The 18,838-nt window shown below is 38.4% G+C and overlaps 1 protein-coding gene across 1 annotated transcript in view; it reads left to right on the top strand.

The window, feature by feature from the left end:
- Nucleotides 1-18,838, top strand: part of LOC146830648 (uncharacterized) — a 515,492-nt gene that overhangs the window by 364,405 nt on the left and 132,249 nt on the right. Inside the window, exon 14 of the mRNA XM_085604827.1 lies at nucleotides 676-804. Within this exon, the coding sequence (XP_085460953.1) occupies nucleotides 676-804 (129 nt within the window). The remainder of the gene's footprint in view (nucleotides 1-675; nucleotides 805-18,838) is intronic.

Genomic DNA, 18,838 nt, shown 5'->3' on the forward strand with positions numbered 1-18,838 from the left:
GGAACCGAACAGTTTGAACAATTTCCAGCCATCATAATCGGTCGTTGGAAAACGTGTCCAAGTCGGTTGGAAAGGCGGGTTCCAAATTGGATGCGGACGAATCAAATGCCTTTCGGAGCCTTTCCATACGACATCGTAATCGACCCCTTAGTGTTAGATAGAGCTTTTAAAGGTTCACAACGCAAAGAACAAGTTATATAAGATGCTGCACTCCCTGACCCAAAACAGTCATTGTGTGCCATACATGTGTACAATAGGTGAATTTAAACAGAATTTAAAAAGTACATTAAAATAATGAGAGCGATAGGCAACTTCCATATACAGAAAAAGACAAGTGGAGCTTATCATGCCTGTTAAGAGGTCCAAAGTACATAAAGCCACCATTTTTGATGGTCTGTCCCGAGGCCCCCTCACTGGTACTTGAGGTATGGATGCCACCTGTCACATGATTCCAGTGGGGTGCGCCAGAGCATGCTCGGGGAATCTCTAGAGCTGCATTGGTGCTTTCTGCCTCCATTTGTTTATTTGGGATTAGAGATGCTTCCCTTTGATGGTCTATTGAAACCTCCATGATTTCTCAGACAATTTCTCAAAAACCCCCTAAAAAGGAATACGAATGATTTTTAAAAGGTCCTTTTCTCTGTTCTATTCATGTACTTTTTTGGTTTCCCATAGGAAGGAGAAACTCCGCTGCATTTGGCAGCAGCTGTTAAGAAAGAACTGATCCACATAGAGGAGGAAGACACAAAGATCATCAGGATGCTCATGGAATATGATGCTGACATCTCTTCTGCCACCACTCAGGTACAGATCAAAAATCTATTTAGAGTGCTGGGCTAAATGAGCAATTGCCAGAACTGCCCCATCCATGTATGTGAAGTGGTGGGCCACTCGTGGGAGCAGAATCAAGCATTGGCCAAGCCAAAATGTCCGGCATTAGTAAACCTGAAATGTTTTAATTAATTTAATGAATTTCTATTTTTTCGAAAAGTATACATTAAGCATTAACAGGGCTATTCGCAAAGCTAACTTCCACTTGTGAGTCAAAATATTTATTTATTCTTAGTTGCTAAAAACCATTGTATAAGATACACCAGGAAAATGTATCTTTTAAATTACAATAAACAGTCTTAATAAAAGTCTAATGTGACGATTTACTCATTGTTACTGGTAGAGTTTCACAACAGACATAAAGTTCAGAAGTTGCTATAAAATAATCTGGGAGACACATGACTAAAAATAGATGCTAAGTGCCAGATGTATGCGGAGTTTGTGACTGTACTCCAGAATCTGCAATTTCTTCACTTAGTTAAGAAATGGGACAGTACGAGCCCAGCTGGTGCAAGACAGTTGCGTGGATTTAGGTGCACGGGGCGGGACACAAAATATTTCCCATCTGTCGTTCTGAAGTCTGAAGTCTAAATTTGCAGAGTCCCACAGAGGCAGCATGTCTGGGGAACTAAGCTCAAGTAATGATGATGATACCCTTTGCACCTTGTGGGAGTATCGTAGCTAATGAGATCAAACGGAGCTTCAGCTCAGCTCTCTCGCTCAGGAAGCTCCACTCAATCAGCAGATGCCGCTGACCGCCCATCCAGCAGACACCACCATCCGCTACCGATGCTCCAGCTCTGCTCTCCACTCACGCTCTCTCCAGCCTCCACACCCCCCATTTGGCTGGCCAATTCCTCCCCCACTTGGCGGCCGCTCCCTCTCAGAAGGAGTCATGGGGAAGTTATGGGAGGGGTCCCGGGGGGGGTGATCGGAGGATCCTCCAGGAACTCCCAGGAGGAAAGGACGGGACAAGGGATTGGGAAAAGATAGCCAGCAGGGGAGCCTAGGGTTGAGACCGCCTAATCCTCCACAGGTTCCAGACCCCACAGTCCAGGAAGGCAGCAGCATGCAGCACCCAGCAGCTGCCACCATGCAATCTGAGAACCAAGTAACTCAAAAGTATAAACTTACAGATCTCCACCCCCTTAAATAATGGGTGGAGCCAAATTTGCCACTGCCAAAAAGAAACAGTAGCAAGATCAGCACCACACACCAACTATAACTCGCGCACCCGCAATCCTCTGCTCATGACGTCACATATTACATCACTCATGACATGGTCAGTGGCATCACTCTTGACATCACTGATGACATCATCCTTGTGATAGAGTGGCGGTCGCGCGAGTTATAGTTATCTGAACCAACTATAACGGTGGAATTTTATTGGTTTTTTACGAGTGAAATATCCACCTAACTATAACATGTGTGAAACCTATGGTTTTTTAAGTGAATTTGCAAGGTTTTTTTAAATGCTAATTCCTAACTATAACGTGTGTGAAACCTATGGTTTTTTCAGAGAATTTGTATAGTTTTTAAAATGCTAAGTTATGTATTTATTATTATTTTTTTTATATATTTATTTTTCAATCAACTACGTATTATTTTTTTTTTTTTTATGGGTTTTCACCGTGCGCGCACGGTGCGCACACCCCCGCGATTTTTTAAAAAAAATATATAAATGTTTTTTTATGCCTTCGGGGTCCTTCAGGGACCCCCTGACAAAGGCTAGGGGGTCAGGAACTCTCTACCCTGCCCCTTTTCACGTTCGCCACCTTCCTTTTCCACTCTCGCACTGAAAACAAACAAAATGGCGGCCGACACTTCCTGATTTCGACCAATTCGAACGTTGACTGACATGTAACAACCAATCAGAATTACGCTCGCGCATGTTAGGGTGCGCGCACGGTGCGCGCACGGTGCGCGGATGGTGCGCGGCTATAGATATGTATGTGCTTTTAACTGAACAGATTGACTCCATATATGCAAAAGGCACCTCCCTGACCTGAGGACTACCTCTCTGCCAAATTTCAAGTAATTCCGTTCAGCCGTTCGGGCTGTACCTTCGACTAAAGGTCCTATGGGAAAATGCATGGGGAAAACGTGTTTTGAGACCCCCTTTTTTCTCGGCCCCCGCTTGACGAATCCCCCCGAGACTTTCAGGGTGGGAGCTGAGCGGAGCGCCCCATTAGTTTTGAAAATTTTGCGAAGATTCGTCAACCGGCGCCAAAGTTATTCAAAATAGAATTTTGAGATTTCCTATGGAAACACGGTCCTAACTATAACTATCTACTGGCGACCGCCAGTAGATAATATATATTATTTCCAATCCTAGTTTCGCCAATACAAAACAGGCACTGACTCCGTGGGATACCATGAATCAAATAAATCTTTTATTCCATACGATGTAACCCAGATGCGTTTCGGCAGACAAGTCCGCCTTGCTCACTGTGTCTGGCATCACCCAGGTAAGTTACATTTAAAGTTTTAACACTTGTGACACAAACCAAAGTGGTTGCCATAGCACCAAAGGATTAGTGAAGGACATAGAAAAGTTTCACAAACAGTGCATGTTCTGACTCATAATTCCTTGGAAAACAGACCCAACTTGCCACCTTTCGCAAATATCAAACAATATAGAATGTAAATTACATCGATACGGAAATGGGATACAACGAAAATTTCGGAAATTTCCAAAACATTCCAAAAGATTAAAATACATTTTCTTTATCAAATAAGTGGCGGGCTACAAAAATGTAAATCCATCAAAAAAATCCCTCTACCATTATTAACAGTGAAATGGTGATACTAATTGCCTCAAAGTAACACACATGTGCTTAGGGTGGTTTATGGTCATATGGATGAATATAAAATGTTGCGCGCTAATGAATTCATAAGTTCATTGTGCCCAAGTGGGCAGGAATATTGGGGTCTCTATCATTAGGTCATACCCTCTCTCAATTCCGTTTCATTGGTGTTACATGGGTCTGTTGTTTTGTAGTGCTCTCTATGATAGGTGATCTGGAGGTATATTATGGAAAGAGGTGTCAGAACAAAAATAGATTATATGTGTCAATAATGAAACGTAAAAAATATGAAGAAAAAAAGAGTGAGTCAGATGTAAAATAGGGGGGATTGGTTCAAAGATCTAGAGTGGGCAGTTACCGTTATCTAGGTTTTTTAATTTTTGCTTTTAAATTTTTGCTTTTTAATTTGTAATTTTTGCAATGGCAGGTAGTTAGAGGTGTACACTCATTGCCTTGTCAGCATTCATGCCATTCGGAATTTGGCAATCCAGCAAGATTATATATTTGGATTCTAGTGTCCGAAGTGCTAGTTGTCTATTGCCTCCCCTAATGTTCTTTTTCACACTGTCAATGACAAAGTAAGTTAAGTCCTCCGCTTTGCCGCCATGTAATGTGTTTATGTGGCGGGCCACAGGATACGTAGGGTCATCATTGCTGATGGCCCTTAGATGTTTTAGTATCCTAATGTGTACGAGATGAATTGTACTTCCCACGTACATATATATATCTCCAAGAAAGAAGTGACTCAAACAGATAGATTCACCAAAGAACAAAAATATATTTCCACTACAACGTTTCAGCTTCCGCCTTCCTCAGGTATTTCAAGATGGTTTGCTGTGTGGCTGCACAGATGACACAGCTGAATTTTCAAAAAGCATCATGAGTGAAGATTCCATTTGGAATGTGGAATCAATGCAGTCCTGAGAGCTCTTGAGGTATGCAGTAATCAGGTTGTGTTGTCAGTAATGTTTAGTCCATCAGGATGCAGTGATTTTAAACGGTACATCCAGAAGTTTTCCCTGGAGTCCAGTAGTTCTTCCTTTGAAACATGTTCCACTGGGAAAATCTTCAAATCTGATAGAGAATGATCCACATATATATGTGTATTTTTATTAGGATTTTGTTTAAAAAAAGGTTGGCAAGGCAGGAAAAGCTATCTCTAGGTCAGACACATGAAATATTGTGTTGGGTGCTGCTCTAACTCAGTAAAGGAACGAAACACTTGCTTTAAATCACGTCAGTGTTAAGGTGTATGTATGTGTGTGTATGTGTGTGCGTGTGTGCGTGCGTGTGTGTGCATTCCGCACATTTATGAAAAACATGTGCATATTTTTCTTGTAAAATTATGTCTAATGTTCTGCTTGTATGCAAACATTCCTGACCTTGTCCCCAAAGTTGCGGTTGCCGCATTTCAAAAAAAATCTTTTGATTTATTGGTGTTTGGAAGGGGAGTGTCTGGCTGAGCAGGAACTGGTGACATTGACTTATTTTTGTCAGCAGAACCTGTGTCATAAATTCATAATACCGGTACAAATAATTTCTTTGCAAAAACCACTTATCGCACTACAAGAATAAGTCGTACCACTACAATCCCCATTACACAGATTTGAACCTAATTAGAGCAGTGCTTGTGGAAGTGTTCTTTTTACAATACTCTACAGTTCTACTCTGTGTTCTTCTTAAGTCTAGTAGTAAATAATGCTGTGGTAGAGAGCTCTAACCTAGTTTGTCACTGGCCCAAGACATAACATCCTACTCACCTTGTTATAATAGAATAAATACCATTGAGGAGATAGAAAATGAAATATCTCCATATAATATTAGGATAAGACCCTATTCTGTTGACAATTCCACCACTAACAAAATATTCTCTTGTAGGTGCCTAAAATGTACTGTGGCCCAATCTGAGGCCTTGCATAGTCAGCATGTGCATTCCTTCCCGCAAGCTACACGGCACCACTGGGTCTGTCTTCAACAAATATAATCCTGGCTCCCAAATGAACAATGATGACACCCTACTTACTTATGCCTATTACGCTTTCTGGGGTGTAGGTCAACAACCAGGACTTTCCAGCCATCTCTGCCCTGGGCGTTTCTTTCAATCTTTCTCCAGGTGTAACCCATCTCCTTGCAGTCAGAGTTGAGGCTTTTGGGCTTCCTCTTTTCCTTCTCCCTTGATGGTTCCAGATCTGGACTTACTTGGTAGTGTTTGATGCGGGCTTGAGGAGAGGGTGTGACCTATCTATTGTCAGCATCTTTTCATGATATCTTCATGAGTAGGGAGTTAGAAAACCTGTTGCCATGACACCCACACCCATTCAGAATACAGGGGTGACTAAGAACAGCAAGATACTTGCAACCTGTTTAACGGTTGCTCAGAATTTTGCTGCAAGAAAACCTGCTCTAACTGAAAGTGTGAAAGAACAAATTATACTTTTTCTCAATAGATTGGCTGGCCAACAACATGAGCTCTATAATTTCTTCTCACTCTACGGAGATGTGCATCCCTGGCGTTATGCTTATTTCAGATCATTTTTATTGAGATGTTTATAAAACAATACAAAACCATACAGACAGAGAGAGAGGAAACTGTATGGCATTGCGGGCTTTGGTGGGTAGGACAAGTTATGTATATAAGTTATTCTTGTATACACATAGCATAACATCCCATGTTAGAATGCTGGCATTCCGTTAGCATGGGACAATAAGCATATTGTACATGGTCTTTGAAGTGGATGACCCCCAGTAGAATATCAGGAGTTTACATAGTGAGGAGGGAAGTTTAAATCGAGAATATCAGAAAAGGAGGAAAGATGGATATAGGAGGGATAGAGAAGTAAAGGGGTGAGGGATAAGGGGAATGGGAGAGAAGAAAGTAGAGAGGATGGGCATCAGATGGTGGTGAAGGCGTCACTTATGTAGAGCATATAGTGAATATGAAAAGCAGTGGGAAAAGAAGGATAGCTAGTACGGATATATGATATGAGGTTACATCCCACCTCCTCTTTTTCCTTGCTTCTCATTGGTTCCTGCTTGTGCCACTTACCTTTCCTCCACTTCTATTGGCTGTAGCATATTTTCCTGCATTTACCAATGCTTGTTCTTTGCCTGCTTCTCTTATCAGTTTCCTGTGGCTGAAATACTGTAAATATCCGCTTTGGTTGAATATATTTTCATAAAGTTTTGCCTTTTGCTCTTGCAGCATATTTATATACCAATTCATCACCCAGGGAGATTAAGTCATTTGCATAAAATCATAGGATGTTGCGCGGTGCCACCGAGACTCAAATCGGGATCCCCAGCTCTCAAGTCAGCAGCTCTAGCCACTGCGCCACATTCTCTCCACTACCGTTTTATTTGTCAGGAAGCTCTTTCCTTCTCCCGGACGATGATTGATGAAAACAGCTCTTTATTCATTACATAAGGCAAGCCGATGCATTAGCAATGTTTGTTAAATTTTACAACAGTTCTCTTACATGTTGTTACAAGACAACCATTCCTGAAGGGTTAATGACAACCTTGAAGTGTCTCTGGCTGGAAGGGAAGGAGGGGGCCTTCTCTCCAGGGTGCCTGCAACCAGAAACATAGTAAATATGTACAATTGGTTAATGAGCAAAACTAAAGGTTACTTGAGAGCCAGTATATACTTTTATTGATGGAGTAATTTTGAGTCTTCTCGGTGACAAAGATATATTCTTTGTGAGAGGTAACGTAAAGGTGTTAGCAGCTGAGTTCTGGAGTGCAACCTTCTAACAGAAAAATATAAATTAAATAAAATATAAAATAAATATATTTAATTTACCTGTCTTCAACCCTTTCTTTGTGGCAGCCTAAGCCATACTGTGCTATATCTGTCAGCTCTTAACAGGAGGATTCAATTAGCTGGAGTTTATACCCACCAGGCTTGCATACCATTCCACTGAGAAAAATACACTTTAAATTAAGTTCAAATCGAATAAAAACCAAAATAAAGGGACTAATGCAAAGTTCAGACCTGGGTTTGCCTGACTCTTTGCAGATGGGTGGCTGGACCCGTCTTTTCCCTGATTAATGCCACTTGTAACTCGCCATCCTTGATGGGCACTTCATGCTTATTTCTCTGCTCTACACACAAACCTCACTCTGGGTGTTAGAAAAATCAATCAGCCAGAAACAATCAAGTACTTCGAGTGTCTGAACACTTTTCCCAGAAACCATAAGTGGAACTCTGCTCTTGGGCCCACTTCAGAAGGGATTGGACATAGTTCTTCCCTGATGGCAGTGTCCCTTTCGGGTTAGGTTTGGAGAGGAAGTGCCAGCAGGCCGGGAGTGTTCACGCTTCTTGTTTATGCAGCCCTTGATTTGTGGATAAATAGAGTGTTGTAAATGGCCACCCTCTCAGTTTCTGTGCTTGTGCTCGAACCAGGATCGACGCAGTCCCATACATCTCACTTTGCTGTGTTTATGTAAAAAACTTCCCCACGCGGCATGTAGAGTGAAGGATTTGGCTCCGACGTGTCTTGTACAGTCTGTGTATTATGAGCCGGCCTCTATTCAGACTGCCAGCCTGGGCACAACAATTACATTTCATTTTTGCCAGAATCACTTCCTTGGCATCTGTGCAGGTGGCTAATGTTAAATATTAAGCCGGATCTGGTGGCTCAGTGGAGTAATTCGCCCACTGTAGGGGCCTGTATTCGACCTCATGGTCACTGGTTAAAATCCCTCCTTTATCAATCTGAGGTTGATGAAATCGGTACCATTGAATTGGGTAACAATAAACATCTGTTATTCAGTGCCAAGATGCCTGCGGGTGAATGTGCACTGTACAAATATACGTTATGTTATCATGCAGTTTGCATTTCTGATGCTAGAGAACACTTGGACCCACATTTTCTGGGCCTTATTTATGAGGCCTTGCGACACTTGTGCGCCACCGTTGCGTCACTTTTTGTGACACACCAGCGGCGTAAAAAATGCGGCATGTTGCACACTATTTACAAAGTGGTGCATCTAGGAAGATGCGTCACTTTGTAATCACCTACACCACATTATACCTGCGCCAGGTATAATGTATGCATGGTGTGCGTTACCACGCAAAAAGCCTCATAGAAGTGGTGCATTGAAATCTATGAGATTTCAGTGCGCCACTTGTAGGACGCTACTGCGTCAATAACTTACACCTGTCTCACAGCAGACGTAAGACTGATGCAGGTCCTTTCACATGGGGCGAGCCCCATGCGAAAGGACACATTGCTGGAGTGGCGTCTGTTTTCAGAAATACTGATGTATCTGTAACTCCTTGTGACATGAAGCACTGTACATTAAATACTGCGCATCCATTCTGTCGTAAGGAGGGAGCAGTGAAAACTGTTGCATCGTTGTTTTCATAGAGCGATGCGACAGTTTTCATAAATGAGGCCCTCTAACTTTAAAAGCAGGCACTCTTGTGACACAAAGTAGTGCTGCACAATGCAAAGCAGCGCAAACACTAGTGCTGATCACCTTTTGTGTGCAAAAAGCTTTGTATGCCAAAAGCTGGCTTGAGTGAAGAGCTACATGCCACTGTGTTGTGTACTAGCAAACCCTTATAAGTTGTACAAAGAGCAAAGGGACGCAGAGCAAACACCCCAGGTATTACACATCAAATAAAGTTACATAAAATAGCATGACACAGCTCTGCGTGGAATCCTAACGCTGAAAGAAAACAAGCTCTAACAATGGGTATGTCTTTGGGGTGGGCGACATGCAGCATTTTTCCATTGTGTAAGTATATATATATATATATATATATATATATATATATATATATATATATATATATATATATATATATTCAGTGAAAAAACCATAGGTTTCACACACGTTATAGTTAGGAATTAGCATTTAAAAAACCTTAGAAATTCAGTGAAAAAAACCATAGGTTTCACACATGTTATAGTTAGCTGGACATTTTACTCGTAAAAAACCATTGAAATTGCCCCGTTATAGTTAGTTCAGCTAACTATAACTCGCGCGCCCGCAATGCACTGCTGATGACGTCACATATTACATCACTCAATTTCAATGGTTTTTTACGAGTAAAATGTCCAGCTAACTATAACATGTGTGAAACCTATGGTTTTTTTCACTGAATTTCTAAGGTTTTTTAAATGCTAATTCCTAACTATAACGTGTGTGAAACCTATGGTTTTTTCACTGAATTTCTAAGGTTTTTTAAATGCTAAGTCCTAACTATAACGTGTGTGAAACCCATGGTTTTTTCAGTGAATTTGCAAGGTTTTTTAAATGCAAATTTTTTTTTTTCTTCTATTTTTTCTAACATATTTTTAAAATTTTTTAATATGTTTTTTTTAATATATTTTTTAAAATAAACATGTAAAATTTATTTGCAGTACTTTTTTTCTATTTTTTTTATTATTTTTTTAGTACGCGTACCGTAAGCTTACGGTAAGCGTACGGTTTACGCAACGTCCGTAATTTATCTACGCTGCTTGCGTATAGTTACGCAATTTGCGTAGCCGCGCGTACTCCGCGTGGGACGCGTACGCGTGTACGCTACACGCGCACGTTACGCGGAAGTGTCGGGGAGTGACTGTTATGCGCATGCGCGCAAGCGCGTGTCTTTTTTACGCGCATGCGCACTTTTGCCGTAAGCGTACCGTAAGCGTACCGTAAGCGTACGGTAGGTCATGTGATCATGAAACACAACTTTTGATTGGTTGAAACTACTTTCAGTTCTAGAACTCTCCTACACCACACCCATTCCCCTCATTTCTGCTTGTGATCCCTTAGGAGAAGGAGCTGGGTTGTCTTTGTGATACGATGGCAGAACAGCAGAGCTCTTCTGAGAGTGAGGCTAGCACTAGCAGCTCTTGAGGCAGAGAGCGAGGAAACAAAAGCCCTCTTATGTATGGGATTATTTTACTTTTCCTGAAGGCCAGCAAAAGGTGAATGCACCCTTAGTAACTTGCAAGCTGTGTAAGCGTGTACTTTCTAGAGGTAATCCTGACAGGAAGTATTCCTTTGGGAATCACACCATGAAGAGACACCTCCAGGATGTACACAGAAGGACACATGGTCATCTTTTTGGAGGTAACTCTTCAGAAAGACAAGCAAGTACATCCACAGCAGCTCAGCCTGGACCATCATCTGCAGAGCTGATTCCTTCTTCTGCAGGTCAGGTGAGCCCTTCATCTGTGGGGGGAGCATCTCCTTTTGCTGGCCCTCTGGAAATGAACCCTCGATTTCGAAGGGTTGATATTCGATGCACCTTTTGTCAAGATCTAATTTGCCATAGGGAGACCAGTGTTTCCCTAGTGAACAACAAAATAGATCAGCACATTTGTCGCTTTGAATAATTTTCCCATGCTTTCTTTCCTCTGTCCCTGCATGAACACAACGGTTCTTTTAAGAGCCAACCTTATCTTTCATCTTTTTTTTACATATGTTTTTTAAAACTTTTTTTTTTTTTTTTACCGTACGCGTACTTTTTAAAAAAAAAAACACTAAAAATCAATTATCACATTACAAGGTCCTTGAGAGACTACAATTATTATTATTGACTTACCATACTCACTCAAAAAAATATTTATTCATTTGTTTTTTAAAAAAATAGCTTTAAAAATGGTTCTAGTTTTCGAAAATTTTCTATATCAATCTGAAAAAAAAGAAAAAAGTATTAATATTTTTAAAACATTTTATAATACAGTACACATATTTACATTTTTTTCCCAAAAATATTTTTGCCTTATTTTTGCTGTTTTCAGAATATATTGCATTTCACTATAAATTGTGAAAGCAATTGCATTCATCATTTTACAGCGGGCAAAAAAAAATAACAATCACAAAGATTGTAATAAAAAAGCCCAGAATCTCTTTTTACTTAAACTTAACATTATAGAAATGCATAATATTCTAAAAAAATATCATCTAATACCAATAGTTATTTCTTTAAAATACCGTCTGATATGTTTGTTTCAGAAGTATAATCACAATATTATATCTCAAATAACTCCACAATACATCTGATTCCGTTTCCTTTAGGCCAAATAGTAATTTTAAAATTTTTTTAGGAATAAATTTCCAACAGTAATCCAATAAAATTCTAAAGTTTAATTTGTCCAGATCTCACCGATTCTCTGTAACATTTTGGTTCACGAAAATTTTTTGAATAATTTATTAAGTCCACAATAGAATTGGTTACTTTTCCGCATGGCCAAATAGTAATTTTTTAAATCATTTTTGAAAAAATTTCCAATGGCAGTCCAATAACATTCCAAAATTTAAATTGTGCAGATGTTACCGATTATCTCTACATTATTGGTTTTTCAAAGTTTCATTAAAAATTAAAAAAGTCCACATTACAATTGGTTATCTTTCCATTAGGCCAAATGATAATTTAAAAAATCTATTTTTTACAAAATTGCAATGGTAATCCAGTAAAATGGTAAAATTATTTTGTCCAGATCTTGCCAAATCTGTCTAAAATGTAGGTTTCAGGAAGATTAGATAGGAATTTGCTAAATCAAAAGGCAAACGTTGTTTGAAAATCAATTGGGAATCATTACACAGTGTCCAACCTTTTTCACATTTAAGATAAACTGTGTAATGTCCAGAAGTAACAGTAGGTCCATCATGGAAAATTATTGCAACAGTTACAAAAGTTTTTCCTGAAATTGATAATTGCTGTCCTGTAAACTTCTTTATTAAAGTATCCAATTTTGAACCATCAGCTCTACATCGTTGCATCATTAAAATTACATACTGTCCGTATTCCTTTAAAATTAATGTTGAAAACATGTCAGATTTACACTCACCCCATTTCATGCTATGATTAGCATCTTTAACTAATTTTGCAAAGTAACTGTTTTACTCTCTGGCAATGTCAAATAAATAAACCTTTCATTATCAACATTAGAGCCACATATATTATAACAATTTTCACAACTATGTTCCCATTTATAAGAGAGACCAAAAAAAATTTCAATGGGAACTCCTTCTTCTTCCACTACCTGAAGAAAATACATCAAAAATTCCTGTGCGTCTTGCTGTACATTTTGAGAAAACTGTGTTCGTCCTGAACATACATCTAAAAGTTTTCTAATTTCAGTAGCACTTTCTATTTGAGTTTTATCTTTACTCAGCTTTTGAAAAAGGAGACTCAGCTCTGAACAGAATCTTTTTCCCTGATTTACTATTATCTGCTCTTGCAAACTTTCCAGATAAAATGCAACATTCAGCACTACATTTGCGTAGCAGTTGACACCAGAGCTATTTTCAAAATGACATCCTACAACCTGTTCTTCATTTTCCTTTTTCTTTTTGCTTACAATTACATCACTCCTCTTTTTTTTCCTCTTCTCTACATCTTCATTATAGATATTCTCATTTTTTCTTTTACGAGAAACTACACGTTTCTCTAACACAGGATACTGACCTAAATGAGGAGCATAGCTTCTTCTTAATCTATTATACTCCTTTACACAGTTTGTATCAGCACTAACGTTTGAGTCATCAAAGTCTATCATGAATAAACCTGATAATGTTTTCACTCGTGACAAAGCAACATATGCCATACCTTCTTTGAACACAGTTGAACCAATGTTCACAAATGCACAATCTACAGTCAATCCTTGAGACTTGTGAATAGTTACAGCATATGCTAGAGAAAACGGAAACTGCTTCCTACGTACATATAAGTCTTTCACAAGCATAAAACGAACTGTACAACGACAAATATCTTTAACTTCTTCTATCTGATCAAATTTTATTTTTAAACATTCAATTCCTTCTTTTTTCTGATAATTAATAAAACCCACAACTCTTCCCATAGCTCCATTAACTAAACCTTTTTCAACATCCAAATTTCTTCTTAAAAATACTCTACAGTTCATGCAAACATATAGATTTTTTTCTAATCCAGCTGTTTTGGAGATGTTCTTCTCTAGTGAGTCCAATTTATTTTTCATTTTGCCTGTTACTGTGACAGTAATTCTTCCATCCTCAATTTTGTCCACTGCTTCCAATTTCCTGATCTCTTCCTTTTCCAATTTCAAAAGCTCCTCATTGAATATTGAGCATTCACGTAGAGTTGGCATTAAGCAGATGACACTTTTGTTTTCTGCAATGTTCTTGTATATCTTCTCTGCAACTATTTCTTCCTTTGGAAATAAATTATGTAGCAGCCGACTCTGTAATGCTTTTTTGCCAACTTCTGTGAGTAGTCCAATCCTGATATCTTTCAGAATACTTCCATATTCTTCATCGTTTGCTTGCCTCATATTAGTAGTAAGTTCCTTGTACTCAAAGAAGGACCAAATATTTGTATTTCCGATGCTTCCCAATGACTTCTTCGTGTCTTCATGTGTGACAGTATTAAACACTGGTTGTCCTTTAACTGGAGTAAGTTGCAAAAGATCTCCAAAAACTATGACGTGTTTTCCACCAAATAACATGTCATAGTCTGTCTTCAAAATTTGCTGCATTCTTAAATGCACAAAGGCAAGCATTAAGTTTGATACCATGCTCACCTCATCAATAATGAGAACTTGCATCTTCTTCAATACTCTTGAAACTTCCAAGGATGCTTCTCCAGTTAGCTTGTTGAATTGTATTTTGTTCTCATGCTCCACTGGTAACATTAGCAAACGATGTAAAGTGATTCCTTTTATGTTATATGCTGCTAACCCAGTTGGAGCAGTAACCACACAAGACAAAGTAGAATCCGTTTTTTGCTTTAGGTAGCTTCTGATGACTTTTATTAGGAAACTTTTTCCAGTTCCAGCTTGTCCGCTTACATACATCCTGATTGGATGAAATGATGTGCATGAGCACTCTTTTTTTTCATGTAGAAATCCGTGATCAATTTTGTTTTTGATCTCTTCATAAATTTGTTGCTGCTCTTGATTCAGTTGTCTTTCCAAATTTTCTAAGTCTATAAATTCTTCCTGAGCTTGATTCATAGCCGTTTCCACTTCATTCATGGCTATTGATGCTTCATTTTCAACGATTGGTTGTCCTAGGGGATCTTGACTGAGTGTTCCTGAACTTTGGCTGTCCTGAGAACTATCTCTAGCTATTTCTGCTGCAATTGTAGTTTCCTGTTCTATTTCTTCATTTAACATTAGCAGATAATTTGAGAATGTACTGCATTGTATGCTGTCTTTGCAAGCATTAAAAGAATCTTCATAGCTTTGAAATTCTCCCAGTAGTTCATCCTCTGTACGCCATGGTTTAAACAACTGTAAAAGAGCCAAGTAGTAAAATTCCTTCTTGTCAGTAGTGTCACAACTCAGCTTCCGGTGATTTATCAAACTTCCTTTTGTTTGCTTCACCAAACATCCTTCTTCACCAACGACTTTATATTTTCCATTGTTGATGTCTTCTGCAGCTTTCCGTGAATAAATGTAGTTCTGCAACACTTCATAGAGACACATGTTCTCCAGATGATGACTTCTCTTGGGACAATAAGTGTCCAACATGTTTGATTTCAAAATATCTGTACTTTCTGGGTCATTCTCGGCCAAATATTCAATTTCTCCTACAGATTTCAGTACCCGATTTCTCATTGCTGCAAGGCCTAAACTTGCCCAAATTATTCTTCTTGACTTCGAGTAGAGACTTGCAGAAGATAACCTATCTGAGCATTCGTAGGATCCAATTTCTCGATGCGATAACATCTTCAAACTGAAACTGTACAGCTTCTTACTGACAGTCTTCTCGTGAGAAATCTCTTCCCACATTTCCTTCAATTCTGTTTTTTCTGATTTCGTAATGTAAGACGTTACATATCGAGCAACAGCAATGGAATTGTCAGCAACATACTGTATATCCATGTTAGCGTTCCACATGGATAAAATGACTGGGTTGTAGTCATTTATATTTTTTGATTCTTCTTTTCTTTTAAGGTTGTAGGTATTCTTAGGTGATTTTCTTGTGATAGTATGTCTCACAGCTGACATAAAACTGTTTACTCTTCCATTTGACAGAACAGGTCTAGGAAATCCAAATCGACATTTAGTGTAGTATTTTTCTTTGCTCTTGTATTTCCGTCGACAGTATTTTCCACACCGATGACTTTGGAAACGTAAAACTTGCTCCTTTAACTTGTTCTCTTCTGTGCTTTTTGGTATAGCACATGTTGCATATTCTTCAATGTAAGACAACACTGCTTCATCAGTATCTGTTCCAAACTTTGGGGCATCCTTGATCCACAACAGCATATGAATATGAGGAGCACCTCTTGCCTGGTACTCTTTTCTCCAAAAGAAATCCACTACTTCTCCAAGGGGTGGATTTTTTTTATTGCAGATGAAGGACATCATAGCCTCAAATCTATGATTGAAATATCTGCAAACATTAACCAGATCCAATGAGCACAGTTCTCCTGCTGTCTTGTATTCGATGTTTTTAATGTTTGAATTGGCCTCTCGTAGAAAATCCAGTAAATCATCCCAAGCGTACTCGGCACAGCTTAGGGTAAGTAACCATGTTGGTGTTCCTAAATTCCGTAACATGCATTTTAGTTCACCATGGCGTCGGTACCAATATTCATTTGTCCCACGCTGACAAGCCATCAGATTGATCAGTTGTGTTTCCAAATGATCATCTCGGTACTGCACTTTCTCCATAAAATCCTTAGCAGACACATTTTGTAAATGTACTCCACTTTTTAAAATGTGATTTACTGCATAAGACAGTGCAGACAAGTCGCTTTCAAATAAAAGATGGAACAAATAAGGAATACTTTGTCGAAATCTGGGATCTTCAGCATATAGTCTTGTAGTCCGATACTCAGAAGCTGGAATCTGTTCTGGACGTTCATCGTATCGTCCTCCTTTTCCTTTAGGAAACAGCTGGGGAAAACATCGAGCTTCCAAGCTCTCCTCCCATACACTCACGGGAGTTCCTTTTGCTTTCTTCATCTGAAAGAGATCAATATTGTCTCCCATAACTTCTTTTGAATGAAGAGGATGTATGCTAAAATGTTCATAAATTTCTTCTTCCTTTGACTTGTCCACTTTTTCAATTTGTCCAGTTGGTGTTTCTGTGTCTTCTTGTAAATCTTCTTCTTCTTCTTCTTCTATATAAATTGATTCATACCATTTGTTATTTTTTTTCAAATACAAATTTGCTCTTTGTACTTTCCGCACATCTACCAGCTCCTGCCAAATCTTCTTATTCTTTGTAGGTACACCATTAACCAGAATAACTAATGGTTCAGTTTCCAAAGTATCCGCATCAATAGTTTCCATATTTTTTTTCAAATCCAAGGACAAATACACCACTCTACCTTTTAAACCTCTCAGTAAATCTGAAGGAGGTAATTTACCAGTTTTGGGCTCCATACGTACTATGGTCTGGAACGGATGAACACATTGAATGAGTATAGACTCATATGTATTTAATTCAGAAAGTTCAGCAGGAATAGCATCCAATTCTAAATTATTATGTACAGCTCTGGTCGGCATTCTATTTTCCTCTAACTTGTTGTAACAGTATTTACAAATACGCTGATCTTCACCCAATTCAAAACAATTTTCTAGAAATATATATGTGGCAAAATCCTTCCACTTATAATTATCTTCATTTTCACTCTTTCTGTAGAGATCAACATTCCTAGTTTGTTTTCTATAATGAGTTCTGCGGCAACAAATACAAGTAAAATGTGGTCTTTCATTAGAGACTATTGCAAATTTTGTTATGTGATCATTAAATGTGTTACTTACAGAGGGTTCTACATTCTCTTCCACTTCTTCCTCATTTACTGTGTCCTTCTCTGCACTGTTTTGTTCAGGACGAAAGTAACAAAACTGAATTTCATCAACAACCTTCTCTACATCTGATACCGTTCCTCGGAACAGAGCCCTATTCAATTCATTTAACTTTATTGCTGGACTTTTGGCAAAATACAACCGTCTCACAAACTTTCTCATTTCAGTATGATGAACAGCCAGCATCCTAAAATGATGGAAAACACTATTGCACACTTTTCTAGATAGACAAGCCAGAGAATGACCCTGCAAACCAGTATTCTCTCTCACTCTGCATGGATCCAGACTTTGAAGCACCTTAATCTTCTGTTTTATACTTTTTTTACTATATTCTCTTAGAAACTCTCGAAATTTGTCAATAGATTCCTGACGCACAGTGCAAATACTACTACAATTCCAAGTGTACACTGGGGCTTTAGGACGTCTCCCCATTGCCTCATCTGCCATCACTTGTACCTCATCTCTTGGAACCATTATCTCCTTCTCCATTATGCAACCATTTTTTACTTCGTATGAATGACCTCTGGTGTCAACTGCATGCAGCAAACTATTACTTTGAAAATAGCTCTCTTCATTAAAAAAAGGTTCACTACTTGAACTATGCATCCACTTTCCTAAAAACACTTTACAAAAGTTTGTTCTGTTCACTACTCTTTTCCTTTTGCTATGTGATTTCAGTACATTAACCATTTTGTCTAATGTACGCATCCTATTCAAAATTAATATGAATAGTTTCCTTTTTAATTCTAATGCCTTTGCTGCAATGGCTTCAATTTCTTTTTTTCTCTTATAAAACTTTGTCTTTTTCTTATATTTCTTCACATCCTTTATCAAATTGGACATAACTCTTCTCTGAAACATTTTTCTACGTATCTCTTTAAACGCTGTTTTTCTGTTTAAGTTTATCTTTTTAGTTGCAGAAGGAATATTTGCATTAACTAAATTCTCAATTTTTTCTTGTCCTTTTTGTTTGAAATCATTTTTTCCTGTACAGACATTTTGTACATTTTTCCTTTTTTTGAATATATTCCTTAGAAAATCTTTTTTTTGCTTACCAGAAGATTTTTTCTTCCTCCCAACATCAGCATCTTCTACTAACTTTGATCCTCTAGTTGTCTTCAAATATAGTTTTTTTTTTAGCGTTTTTTGAACTCTGGATTTTGTAGGCATCTTAAATTTTGTTCACTGCTCTTCAGCAATACCTGAAAAAAACTAAAAAAAAAATTCCTTTATTTTATTTAAATATATTACTACATTTCTTTTCACAATAGTCACAAAACGAAATTTCTTTGCCAATTTGAATGCACACTTACTGCTCTTTTTTTTGGGCAAGTGAAAATCACTTTTACAAACTGACACATTATGAAACCACTTTTCAGATTTTTTAAAAAGCCCATGTCCAGACTGCTACACTCCAGCAAGGGCAACCAGCCTTAGTGATGCTGA

Source organism: Triturus cristatus, chromosome 5_1, assembly GCF_964204655.1.
Source record: "Triturus cristatus chromosome 5_1, aTriCri1.1, whole genome shotgun sequence".
Taxonomy (NCBI): Eukaryota; Metazoa; Chordata; class Amphibia; order Caudata; family Salamandridae; genus Triturus; species Triturus cristatus.